The sequence below is a fragment of the Bos grunniens genome, chromosome 3 (assembly GCF_055505025.1).
Source record: "Bos grunniens cultivar Pamir isolate PY7600 chromosome 3, Bosgru_T2T1.0, whole genome shotgun sequence".
Taxonomy (NCBI): Eukaryota; Metazoa; Chordata; class Mammalia; order Artiodactyla; family Bovidae; genus Bos; species Bos grunniens.
The window spans coordinates 70,412,832-70,425,269 of record NC_141167.1 but is presented as its reverse complement, the minus strand read 5'-3'; the positions used below and the strand labels follow the sequence as shown (position 1 = coordinate 70,425,269).

Genomic DNA, 12,438 nt, shown 5'->3' with positions numbered 1-12,438 from the left:
TTCGTCTTCTACAATTAATTAGTTAATTAATACTATTTTTTCGCTTAGTCAGTCCACAGACATTCCCGCCAGGATGTAATGCTGTAGATCCACTGCCTGCCCTCGTGGAACACACAATCGCAGCGAAGACTGACTTTTCAATAATCAGCAGGGTGGTGCTTTTATGGCGCCTTACTGCTCCCCTCCAGTCCAGGTGCCTGGGTTGACCTTAGGCGGCGACGGAGCCCGCGCCTGGGGTACGGCTCTCCTTGGCTTGTCCCGGCAGGGCGGGGTCAGCCGAGCAGCCGCCGTCGCTGCCCCCGCGTGCTCCCTCCCGCGCGGCCTTTAATTTTGCAGCTCCGACCACCGGAAATTAGCCGCCGGCAGAGCGGACCCGGCCCAGCTCAGAGGAGCGCGGCGTGGGGAGGGCGTGCCTGCCAGCCCAGTCGGGCGCCCGCAGGACGCGCCGCCTGCACCCTTTAGGCCGGGGGCTCGGCGCTCGCCCACCTCTTCCAAATTTAACCATTACCTAAATCCGAAGGGAAATGAGCAAACCTCTGGGATTGGGTGTCAAGGTATTTTCAGCCTTGTTGGGCGTATTTATCCCGAAGTGTTTCCACAACAAGCTATTTCGGGTCTGCGGGGCAGGTTTCGCTCTGCGGACGCCGCGGCCACTCGCCGGGCTCCAGGCCGGCGGCACCGCGGGCGGGTGATTCACGGCCCCGACCCGGGGGCGGCGTAGCCCAAGCAGGCGGCGGGGTTGGGTGTGTGTGTGTGGTGGTTGGGGGCGGGGGGGGGGGAAGTGTCCCGGCCCAGATGGGCGGGGAAGCCTCCTCGGAGCTGGACGCTACCAGCCCCGGCGCTCCAGTCAATCTGTGTCCTGAATCTGTGACTTCTTCTCGCTGCGGAAGTCTCCCAGGAGCCAAGAATAGTTCTTTTTCTTTCGAGTCATTTCTAGTGCCCGGGTGTTTGGGCCCTCTGGGTCTCCCCATCTCCTGCCTTCCCACAGAGGAAAAAAAAAAAAAACACGGAGAGAGCCGCGGGGGAGGGTGCTAGGAAGGCCGGGCCCCTTGTCCACCTCCTATACACCCTTGCGCAAAGGAGGAGCGCGCCCTGCCGCCCGACTGGGGCTTGGAGGAGGGGAGGGGGGCAGGTCTGACAAGGCTAAGCGAGCTACTCCTTAACGCTCAGGAAGTGAAGCTTGTGGTTTTGGGGGCTGAGCTCGGAAGGAGATTTAAAAAAAGAGAGAAAGAGAGACAGCGCGGTCTCTCCCGAAAGCAACTCAGTTTGAAAACTCTCGGAGCGCTGTGCCCGCGCCCTGACCCCTCAGGTAGGTCCGCTGCGCCTCTCTCCCTGGCGGGGGCGGACGCGGGAACTGGCACGGCGCTGCCGCTGCGGGGAAGACCGGAGGGCTCTACCGGGTTCCCACACGAGGTCGGCCGCAGCTTGGGAGCCAAAAGAGCTGTATCCTCTTGGTCCCCGCGCGACCCATACGGAGGCGCTGGGGATCTGGCTCAGAGGACCCACGCCAGGCAGTTTGGTTCTGCGAGGGAGCGGGATCCACAGGAAAGGAAACATCTGGTGGGGAGACGGCGGCAGCTGAGCTCTCCAGCTCCCGCCATCCCAGGCCCTGGCTGCGAAGAGTCTCGGCCGGCCCGCGTGCGCAGAGGGGACCGCCCCACCCCTCGGCCGCCAGCTGCTGCGAGAGGTCGCCTTCCCACGCGATCAGCCCTTGGTCCTACTACCGCTCTACCCACTCCACCCTCCCGGGAACGGACGGAGCCTGCCAGGCTGAAAGAGAGGCGTGCGGCTGTGGCCCGAGTCGGGAGGTTGCTTGCGTGCCTGCCTGATCCCGCGCTGTTCCAGCCAGTCCAGACTCGGCGGCGGTGGGGACAGCTCATCCCTGCATCTCCGCCCCACCCCCGTCCCGCTCCGCACCGAGCCGCAGCAGGGCCCCTCGGGACATTTTCACCCTCGTTTTCCTTTTCCTCCGAGTTTCATAGCCGTTTAAGAAATTGATTTTTGGCTTTGTGGTGTCTTAAGTAGACAGCCGACGGAGCGGCTCATGCCGGGGCTCAGAGAAAACTGAACAGACAGTCGTTCGCCCTAGGGCAGCCGAGCACCCCGAAGCCTCCTAAATCCCCGATCGTAGGGGCTGGCCCGGACACGGGCGGGTGGCACCCTCACCCCTAGGGGCCTTCTGGCGTTTAGGACACGGGAAACATCCCTTGGGACTCAGCTACACGTCCCAGCGGTCTTTTTCTCTCAAGCCTATCCTGTCCTTCTTCCGGGGAAGGGGACATGGTGGGGGCGTGGAGCGAGAATCCGTCTTGACACCGGAGCGCCCACCGGCTGACTTTAGACCCTGGGAGCCGCATGACCCCTAGGCTGGCAGAAAAAACCGGGCAAAGCCCAAGGATGACCCTTGTCCCGCCCGGGGATCCCCAGCGCCCTTGTGTCTGAACTAACCAAGACAACCGAGAGCTGCCATGCCCGAAGAGCCTACAGCTCGCACGTGAACCCGGCCCCCATCGCCTTCACCGAGAGAGAAAGGCACATTCGTTTTCCCCGGACCTCCTAGCCCTCCTAGCCCCGCCCCCGTAGCGAGCCAGGGGCAAGAACCGTAGGCGCTGCCCCGCCTCCCCGCCGGGCTCAGGTTTCGACCCCGGGATTAGGTGAACTGATTGTGGGGGTTAATGAGAGCGGAGTAGCGGGCACTAACTCCCTCCCAGGCCCGCGAGCCCGGACCCCGGCTCTCCTGCTGCTGCCAGAGCAGCCTGCGCTCTCCCCGCGTGCTCTAAAAGGTGGGTTTTCTTCGGACTCCCGGACATCGTGCGTTTCCCAGCCGTCGCGCACGAATCCGGCTGGACTTTCCGTAGGCGAGGTTTCTGGTGAGCAGAATGGCAAGTGCTTTTCCGAGACGTTGTTAGGTGTCCATGGTCCAGTATGTCTTGCTCGGATACCTGATTCTTCTCTGCGCACCCGCGTCGCAACTTTTTCCCTGCGTGGGGGCACGAGTCAGGGCGTTCAAGATCACCGGGAAGCGAGTTTTCCCCGGGACCTTGCTTGGTCCTCTGCCACCTGCTTCCCTACCTTCCTGCCTTCTTTCTCCGGCCTTTGCTTCTCCCTAGTCCTTCTGCTGCAGTTCCCCCGACCCCGCCTCTCAGCCAGCAGGAGCCCTTTCTCCCCAGACCTCTTTTCACTGCAGTCTGTGAGCCTGCTCTTGGAGGCTTGGCTCTTTGCCCCAAGCGAGTTCGCTACCGTCTACACATTCCCCTCCCAGCCCCACTAAATTGATTGGCGCGTCTACGCCTTTCGCAGATCCGTATAGGCAGTGTGTGGTCGAGTTGGGGTAACTGGCCCGCTGGGGACTTCAGCTCTCCAAGAGTTTGATACCACAATGAGTTTTGCTAGGGAAGGGGAGGGGCCGAGGGGCGTGGGCAGGGCAGAAGGAAGAGGCCTGAGTCGGAGCCCGGAGACGGGTTGAGCTACGGCGGCAGCAGCGGCGGGCTCGCGCCACCTGTCCGAGTGCCACCTGGTGAGCGTGGCGCAGCGGGGCCAAGCCCCTCCTCCCGGGGGCCTTCCTCCCTCCTCCCTGCCCGAACGCTCTCTCTGCTCCGCTGCCCAGTCCCGGGGCCCCGGAGCGTGCTGACCCGCGCGTTTCCACCCTGTTCTCCTCTCGCAGGTCTCCGCCTGGCTGGGGCTGACGAACTCGGGTGAAGGTGGGCTGACGGCGGCTCCAGCGACCCTTGGAGAGGAGCGGGGAGCGCGCCCGACCACCATGCCGCGTTCGTTCCTGGTTAAGAGCAAAAAAGCTCACAGTTACCACCAGCCGCGCTCCCCGGGACCTGACTATTCCCTCCGCCTGGAGAACGTACTGGCGCCAGGCGGAGCAGGTGCGGGGAGGGCGCGGGCCGGGAGGGACTGCTCCCGGGGCCGTAGACTCTGCGTCCCGCCACGCCATCTCCTAGGAACCAGGGGAAGAGTTCTGAACCCCCTTTGCTGCCTTTTCTTGTTACCCACTGTTTGGGTTCCTTTCGGGCTCGTCGCCTAGATTGCCAAGGCCTCCCTGCTCTCGCCCTTGGATCCAGGAGGGTTCAGGCCAGGTCTGGGGAGAGCTAAGAGAGCCCAGGTGCCACCATCTGGGGGGACGCACTTCAGAACCATCGGGCCCAACCAGACCCAACCTGAGCCCCTATCCGGCCTCTTCTCCGCAGACGGCATCTCGAGCACAGGCGGGGCGAAGGCGGAGCTCAGGGGCCGTGTGTCCCCCGAGTCTCAGCTGACCGAAGCCCCCGACAGAGCCTCCGCGTCCCCTGGCAGCTGTGAGGGCAGCGTGTGCGATCGGAGCTCGGAGTTTGAAGACTTTTGGAGGCCTCCGTCGCCTTCTGTGTCTCCAGGTAGGGACCTGTTGGGGGCTCTGGGGCCCGGGAGGGAGGCGGGGACAGGGACCCCGCGCTGAGCAATGAACCCGCGCGGCTTTGGGCACAGAAGTGCCAAATCGATTGCGGAGAATCTTTTCGAGAAGAGGGATTTGTTCTTGCTTCCCGAGGGGAGGCATTGGCTTCTCTAGGCCAGCGTCAGCCTGCTCGCGGGGGTCGGCTGCTTGGATCCCAGGCGACGGGACCTGGGCTGTTCATCCCTAACATTCATTGGCACGGAGCTAGTGGGCGAAAGAAAATAAATGAGTCGTTTCTTTAGGTAGCAATGTTGACATTTCGTTTTCTGACGAGAGATGATTGTTTACAAAGAGCCAGGATTCCAGAATACAGACCCCTCCCCGAGTCTCAAACAGAGACCTGGGCAGTCAGTGAAAAAAGAAGTGTCGTTGTCTTGAAAAATTAAGCTCGTTTCCGCAGCTTTGGGCCTGGCAGAGATGGGGCCCCAAGCCGGACAAAAATCTCGGTCCCTCGCTAGGTCTTCGCAGGCGCAGATTGGGGGCCTATTTTATTTTTTGTTCTGCCGGGTTGGCCCGGCTTTGGGAACCAGTGCTTGTTGGTTTCATTTCCAGCCAGCAATCGAGTTTCGCGCAAACTGAGTGACTTGCGCGTTGGGTGGGGGCGAGTCTCCGGTTCCGGCGGAGGGGCATGGAGAGCGCAGGACCGGGATTCTGCTAAGGACCGGGATTCTGCTAAGGACCGGTTATTTCCAGATTCCATTTACCAGTTTTAAAAGATACCCCCAACCCCATCCCACACTCAGTGTGTGGATCTGGCTAAGCGAGGGCGTCTGGGAACAGGCCACCGGAGAGTCCTTCTTGGCTGTGCTGGACACCGCCCCGCAAGGACTGGGCGCCGCCGGAATCTCCGACGGAAACTCGAAGTGAGAAGCCACTTCTCACTGAAGTGACTAGCCTGAGCTGGATCTGTTCACAGAACTGCAGTGTTTGTGAACAGATCTGTAAATCCGTGTGCACTGAGGGGAAAGTGTATATTGGTAGCTGGTTTTAACAAAATTCGCAGGGGTGGGGGTGCAGAAGGCCGCTAATTCGGAAAGTTGTTCGTCTTGCAGGTGGTGGCTAAACCTTCAATTCTAAATTATTCTCTAAGAAATTCGTGTTTTGTTTTCTTTTTTGTCCCCTGTCAAACTACGATAGGAATGGGAACGGGGAGTATTTTGGCAAACAGATCAAGCCCCAAACCCCCTTCCCGCTGCCTCTTCGCTACCTGCCAACACTGGATATTTAATAACGTTGAGAGTGCTTACACCTTCCCGTTGTTTTTTTTTCCCCCAGACACAAATGTCTCGGATAGGTCGGGCCATATTTTATTGGTCCTCGTCTCCCTCCCTCATTATAGATCCCAGGAAAGAAAAAGGACGGAGTGGGAACACGTAGGGGCCGGGAAAGCGCCGGCACTGGGCCCTCTGCCCGCAGGCTCGTCCAGGTCCGAAACAGTGGCCGCTTTCTCGTCCGGCACAGCTCGGCTCTGCTCCAAACGTTTGTAAAGCATGGCGCGCCCTTCTCTACGCGGCCGCCACATGTGCCGGTCCAGTCTAAAAAGACCCTCTTAACGTCGTGCGCTTCGGCTGTCCTGGCACAGAAAGTCCTCGCCCGATATCATTTTAAGTTTCTGTGTGCTGCCTTGCCGCCTCCAGTGGTTCTCGGAGGCCCCAGGGACCCGGCCAGGGTTTGAGCCTGGAGGCGTCCCTGGCACCCAGCGCAAGGGCCGGCGCCCCGGCGCCCCAGGGATGGGTGCCTGGCAGTTCCATAGACACACCGACCGGTTGACCTGACCGGACGCCCTCTTGTGCCTCCACAGCCTCGGAGAAGTCGGTGTGCCCGTCGCTGGACGAAGCTCAGCCCTTCCCCCTGCCCTTCAAGCCGTACTCGTGGAGCGGCCTGGCGGGTTCCGATCTGCGGCACCTGGTGCAGAGCTACCGGCCGTGCGCGGCCCTGGAGCGCGGCGCCGGCCTAGGCCTCTTCTGCGAGCGCGCCCCGGAGCCAGGCCATCCCGCGGCGCTGTACGGCCCGGAGCGAGCTGCGGGCGGCGCGGGGGCCGGGGCGCCCGGGGGAGGCAGCGCAGGAGGCGGAACTGCCGGCGGCGCGGGCCTGGGGCTCTTCGGCGACTTCGGGCCCGCGGCGGCAGGACTGTACGAGCGGCCGGCCACCGGCGGACTGTACCCGGAGCGCGGCCACGGGCTGCACGGCGACAAAGGCACAGGCGTCAAGGTGGAGTCGGAGCTGCTGTGCACCCGCCTGCTGCTGGGCGGCGGCTCCTACAAGTGCATCAAGTGCAGCAAGGTGAGGCTCCCGCGCGCCTGGCTTGACCGGCCCCGCGCCCGCGCCCCACGGCCCGCGCCCAGCCGGCGTCCGCGCCCCTCGGCCCCTCTCAGCGGCCCTCTCCCCGGCCCCACCCGCCTCAGGTGTTCTCCACACCGCACGGGCTCGAGGTGCACGTGCGCAGGTCCCACAGCGGCACAAGACCCTTTGCGTGCGAGATTTGCGGCAAGACCTTCGGGCACGCGGTGAGCCTGGAGCAGCACAAAGCCGTGCACTCGCAGGTAAGCGCGGGGCGAACGGCCGCGCGCCGCCCTGCTCAGGTTTTCGCGTTCGGGGATCTCCTGTGCGACACCGGATGCTCTCCGCCTGGCAGCTTTCGCCTTGGACTTACCCCGACTGCCCCCAGTCCCCTCTGCCACGTCCCCTGGCTCAGACGTAGGCGTGGAGAGAGAGGTCGGGCGTTGCCGGCCTCGAGGCAGCCCTGGAGTTCGGTGTCACATTGTTTGTGAGACTTAGGAAAGTGATCTTGATCATTACTTTGGGTCTGAGGAAGGCTTGTATGCACTCCTGCGGGTGATATGTCAAATTTGTTAGCTCTGTTTCTTGGCCTCTTTCTTTTCACCAAATGGCTGATACTTAACCTGCCTTGACCTCTGCGGGTTGAAAAGGAGCAATCTCAGCTCATTTAGAGCCTCCAGTGTTTGTCCCGCTATTCTTTCATTTATTCATTTGTAAATATTTGTTACTCAACTTCAGGTACTAGGTCCTTGAGAATCCAATAACACACCAGCTTCCTGACAGGATACCCTCACAGAGATTATGCTTTAGCTGAGAGGGTAGATAACCAAATAAGAACACAAGTAACGATGGCAGCAGAATGCTTATTTACAAACTCATTTGCTCAAAAGTATTCTGTCTCCTTCAACACCCACACTGGGTGGGGATGGGATGGGGGAGGAGCATCTCAAGAGACTGAGGTCTAAGCCTCCTGTTGAGGAGGGTGGAGAAGTGTTTGTAAATGGGTGTCAAGAAAGCAGGGTGGGGATACAGTTTTGCCAAGGAGTGTGGAAGGTTGTGGCTGAAAAGTGTTTGGGTCGAAAAAATGTTAAAGGGGTAGAGGATAAGAGCGGGAAGGGTGGAGGCTGGAAATAAACTGGGAGGAGAGAGGATAATGGAGCACCCTGTGTGGATGGAGAGTCTGAAGGAGGGGACAGTCCTGGTTTGGGGGATTTCAGGGTCAGTTGGTGGTGAGGAGAATGGCAGCCTAGACGATTGCAATAGGAATGCCACGTCTTTCTGCAGGAACGGAGCTTTGACTGTAAGATCTGTGGCAAGAGCTTCAAGAGGTCATCTACGCTGTCCACACATCTGCTCATCCACTCAGACACCCGGCCCTACCCCTGTCAGTACTGCGGCAAGAGGTTCCATCAGAAGTCAGACATGAAGAAACACACCTTCATCCACACTGGTGAGCGAAGGCCTTTGGCTGGTAGGAAACACCTGGTGAGGGATGGGAAATAGGGGGAGGGTGGGGGAGGTCCAAGTGTTTCTCCCTGAGGCCAAGGTAATTCACCTCCTCTGTGATATTCTTGAAGAGAATTGGTGGTAGGTGGGACCTCCCAGAAGGAGTTAATCCACGCAGAGAAAACTGAGGAGGCAGATTCTCTCTGATTCATTTACATACATGGTTCTCCACAGAGGCTTTGATTTGGGGTTATATCTGAAGAACCATTCAGCAGGTCAGCTGCAAGTTTTCTATCCTTGCAAAGAATATTTTCCTCTACGTTAGCAGCTGCTCCAGCTTCTTTCTGCTCTAGGTGAAATATGAAGCTCCGGGTCCTTTCAGAGCATTGCTCTAAATGTTTACCTAGAGATCGAGATTTTCTCCAGGGCTACCACCCAGCCTTTTCAGGGGGAAGGGTCTTACGTGCGACCTCTTGGCTGCATTTTTAGGAGTCTGACCGCTTATTCTGATTGAGCAAGGGAAAAAATGGTAAATATTACTAGGCTTTTTCATCTAAGCACTTTTAAAATGCGGTATCTCATTTTATGCTCACAACAACTCAGGGAGGTGAAGACTATTCCTTATCCCCATTTTAGAGAAGAACAAACATAAAGTGAGGCACAGAAGGGTTAGGTACTTTCTCAGAGTCATATTGGTAGCAAGTGGTAGATCCGACTTAAATTCAGGACTGTCTGCTCTCAAGTGTCTATGCTTTCTACCACTGTTTATTGTATTCTGTTTTCAAAGTCAAAAGGATTGGTGAATATAGAACTCCTCTATTCACTTATTGCCCTTTTTAAAATATAAGCAAGTTTGTCATAATAATGATGATTCTTTACTTATTATAATGCTTCATAACGTACCAAATGCTTTCAAATCTCTCTCTTCCTTTGATTCTTACTCCTGTCCCATAAAGTAGAAGGAGCTGCTCTTACCATCATGAAACTCAGAGAGATGGAATGATTTACCAAAGTTCAGACTGGAAGTAAATCATCAGGCTGTGGAATGCTCTGGCTTCCAGTCCTGGATTCTAAATTTTTGGTTTTGTGTAGGCGGCAGTGTTAATGCCAGGAGCACTCTCTTTAATAATCAACAAGATATTTACATGAGAGCCAGAATTTTATTTCAGAATATGAATACTGACTTAATTTGCAGTGTGTTCCAGACAATCACCATTGATGTTTTTAAATATGTCTGGCGTTGCAAAGAGTCGGACACGACTGAGCGACTCAACTGAACTGAAGTGAGTGTAGATGCCTCCGTCAGAAAACCCAGAAAAAATATCCTACTTTAATTGTGTTCTCTTGCCTGAAATTTCCATGCAACTCATTCCTTTTGAGTAAAGGTATTCAAGACATTTACCAAAATGCAACTAGGATCTTGATTGAGTGAAACATTAAGCCTTTATCAAACGTTTTCATTATAGCTAGAATTTGTTTCTCAGATTTGTTTGACCCTAAAGGGATAGGACAAGTTTTGATGAGTGGTTCCTTATCAAGGAAATCTGAAGCACAAAGATAGAAAGGGGTATAGCAAGAGGAACAGAGAGTTCCTCAAAAACAAACTTCATCTATTTTGCATTTTTTCCAAGGCCAAACCTGACAATAATGCCATGCTGAGGCTATTTGAAAACATCATACTGCTTTTCCAAATGTTAAACTGTACATGGATTAGGGGGGAAAAGGAACACTTTTCTGTTATTTATTAATCCATGGTGAAAGAGCTGTTGGTATATAAAGAATCCTGTGATTACCCTCATAAAAAAAAAGTAAAATCAAGATAGAAAAGGATCAGCTGCCTTAAGAAATACTTTGTGACCCAGGTGTGGATTTTTTAAAAATAAGACTTCGAGAAATACCCATCCTTCAGATGCATTCTGTTGTCCTCCAAGGGCAAGAAAGAAGGCAGCCTCACTGGTCCACACAGACCAACACCGACTTGGAAATTCAGATTTGAAAACTTCCTCTCCATTAGAACAGAGTCACATGGTTTGAAAGACAGCACCCCACCCCCCTACAGCCCTTGTGCTGAACATCTGCTGTGGGGAGCTTTCTACTTCTGAAGTCGGGGGTGTCCTCCCAGGGCGGATTCAGCTGCAGTTCTGGGGAGGGCACGTGGCCTGTGCTCTGCTTCCGTTTAGCAGGAAACGGTTTGAGGCCTCCGGCTGGGAACCCCCATGCAGAAAGCCTCCCTTCCACCTGGTGCACCTATGGCTTCCCTGGCCTTGCATTGCCACACACATCACCCTCCAGACTGCTCACAGGCCTTAGGCTGTGGTGTAGCCAGCTGCTGCCAAGATCCTGTGGGTCACTGTGAGTCCCCGCTAGCTTTATCATGGACTCATGCTTCCCCCTCTCCCTTCCATCCCTGTAGGCGAGAAGCCCCACAAGTGCCAGGTGTGTGGCAAGGCATTCAGCCAGAGCTCCAACCTCATCACCCACAGCCGCAAACACACAGGCTTCAAGCCCTTCGGCTGCGACCTGTGTGGAAAAGGCTTCCAGAGGAAGGTGGACCTCAGGCGGCACCGGGAGACGCAGCATGGGCTCAAGTGAACACCGCACCTCATTCGCGTGTGCAGTCATACAACACTACGGAGGGCAGCCTCCCCACTTGCCACCAGCCACTTCCGCAGATCTCTCTGGGGTGATACCTTTTCCCTTTCCTCCCTGGAACTGCCAGAGGAGATAAGTTACCTTTTCAAAGTCCAGTGTGGAGGGGGAACCGAATGACTCCCTGGGCAGAGGACTCGCCAAATAGGCTTCTTTACACCTGAAGACTCCAAGTGGAGAAGAAATTGGCTAAAATCTTCGGCCTGATAGTCCTTCCCATACCCAGACCTGTTCCACAGATAGAAAGCCCCTTGGGTTTCTTCCCTTCTCTTCCTGTCCAACCCCAGATACTTGTGTGGAAGAGGAGGAATCATCTCTCACAAGATAGATACATATTAATGTTTTTATCTGGAATGAAGAATGAGTGTTATTTTTTTCCTTCTGGGGACTTTGTTGACCCCTTTTTGTTGGGTGCTGCCTATAAAGCTTGGAGGAATTGTTTCTTGCATTTGAAAATTGGTTCAGAAACTGATTTGGGAAGGGAATTTCATACTTTTGAAAATGATAAAAAATGCACTGTAGAGCCTGCCCAAAAAGAAGCAGAAGGCAAGTGGGCTTGGTGAGAAGAGATTCAAGGTTCTCCCTCCAGGAGACTTGTGAAGGCTTCTTCAGAAGAGTGGAAGCACATAGTAATGCCTTTGGGCAAGGCTGTCATCTGTTCACTCAGCAAATGTCTACTGACCACCAGTTACCATGGTATCAGGCACTATGCTAGGTACTAGGGAGCCAGAGAGTAGCGGCTCAGTCTCTGTCCCTGACCTGCATCTCCAAGTAGCTGGGTCTGTTCTTCCCCACAAAGGAATTCTGAGAAGATAAAACAGGATCTTGAAACTTCCCTTCAGGTCGTTTGGATTTTATCAAACATAAACGAAAAATAGCTGAATAGATACTTCAAAGATTCATGTATAAATTGTTTTTTTATTGTTAAGCTGATATTTTTAAGATGTCTAAGCTAGCAGGCATGTGGGAATGAAGGCTCTGTCTTCAACTCTTTTGAACCCTCCATGTGTACCACAGAGGGAAAAAAAGTGATATTTTTACTTTGATGTAAATGTTTTTAGATCTTCTGGAGTGTATTATGTTTGTTAATACATATTTATTAGAGTGATGTTTTAAGTTAATAAAGTATTAAGACTCTTATATATTGCTTTTCATTTAGGCAAGGAATTTGGTCTGTATGGGGAGTTGGTACTGAAGGACACTGGAGTTAAATATAAAGCAGATAAGACAACATCCAAAAGAGAGCAAAATCCAATAGCTCTGGTTTTCATGTGTTTTTTTTTTTTTTTCTTTCTTTCATTCTGTGCCTGAGCACCTTCTTTCTTAACAGGAAAGCTAGGGTTACAACAGTAAGCTTCTACCTTGCCAAGTCCCTGATATCCTACATGTATGTGCTCAGTCATTCAGTTGTGTCTGCATCTTTGCAACCCCATGGATTGTAGCCCACCAGGCTCCTCCGTCCATGGGATTCTCCAGGCAAGAATACTGGAGTGGGTTACCATTGCCTTCTCCAGGGGTTCTTCCCTACATGTTTATGGGCTCTTTATTCTGAGAGTTTCAGGATTTTTTTTTTTTTTTTTTAAACAGGCCAGAAGGCTCCCTGATGAATAAAGACATTAGGAACC

At 54.8% G+C, this 12,438-nt stretch overlaps 1 protein-coding gene across 2 annotated transcripts; it reads left to right on the top strand.

The window, feature by feature from the left end:
* The first annotated feature begins 3,737 nt into the window (after window positions 1-3,737).
* GFI1 (growth factor independent 1 transcriptional repressor) lies at window positions 3,738-11,953 on the top strand. Of its 2 annotated transcripts, XM_086394438.1 has the most exons (6): window positions 3,738-3,875; window positions 4,197-4,379; window positions 6,240-6,721; window positions 6,844-6,981; window positions 8,003-8,168; window positions 10,578-11,953. In XM_086394438.1, the coding sequence occupies exons 1-6, from the start codon at window positions 3,761-3,763 to the stop codon at window positions 10,754-10,756; spliced, it is 1,263 nt and encodes a 420-aa protein (XP_086250564.1). In that variant the 5' UTR covers window positions 3,738-3,760; the 3' UTR covers window positions 10,757-11,953. The 2 variants fall into 2 exon arrangements, with proteins under 2 accessions (XP_086250564.1, XP_086250565.1); XM_086394439.1 differs by lacking the exon at window positions 6,844-6,981.
* Window positions 11,954-12,438: the final 485 nt, after the last annotated feature.

Excerpts from the sequence above, each read along its gene's own strand:
- GFI1 (XM_086394438.1), top strand. The coding sequence starts at position 3,761 with ATGCCGCGTTCGTTCCTGGTTAAGAGCAAAAAAGCTCACAGTTACCAC. Across the intron at positions 6,722-6,843 it reads AGTGCATCAAGTGCAGCAAG|GTGTTCTCCACACCGCACGG; the intron begins GTGAGGCTCCCG and ends CACCCGCCTCAG. Across the intron at positions 6,982-8,002 it reads ACAAAGCCGTGCACTCGCAG|GAACGGAGCTTTGACTGTAA; the intron begins GTAAGCGCGGGG and ends GTCTTTCTGCAG.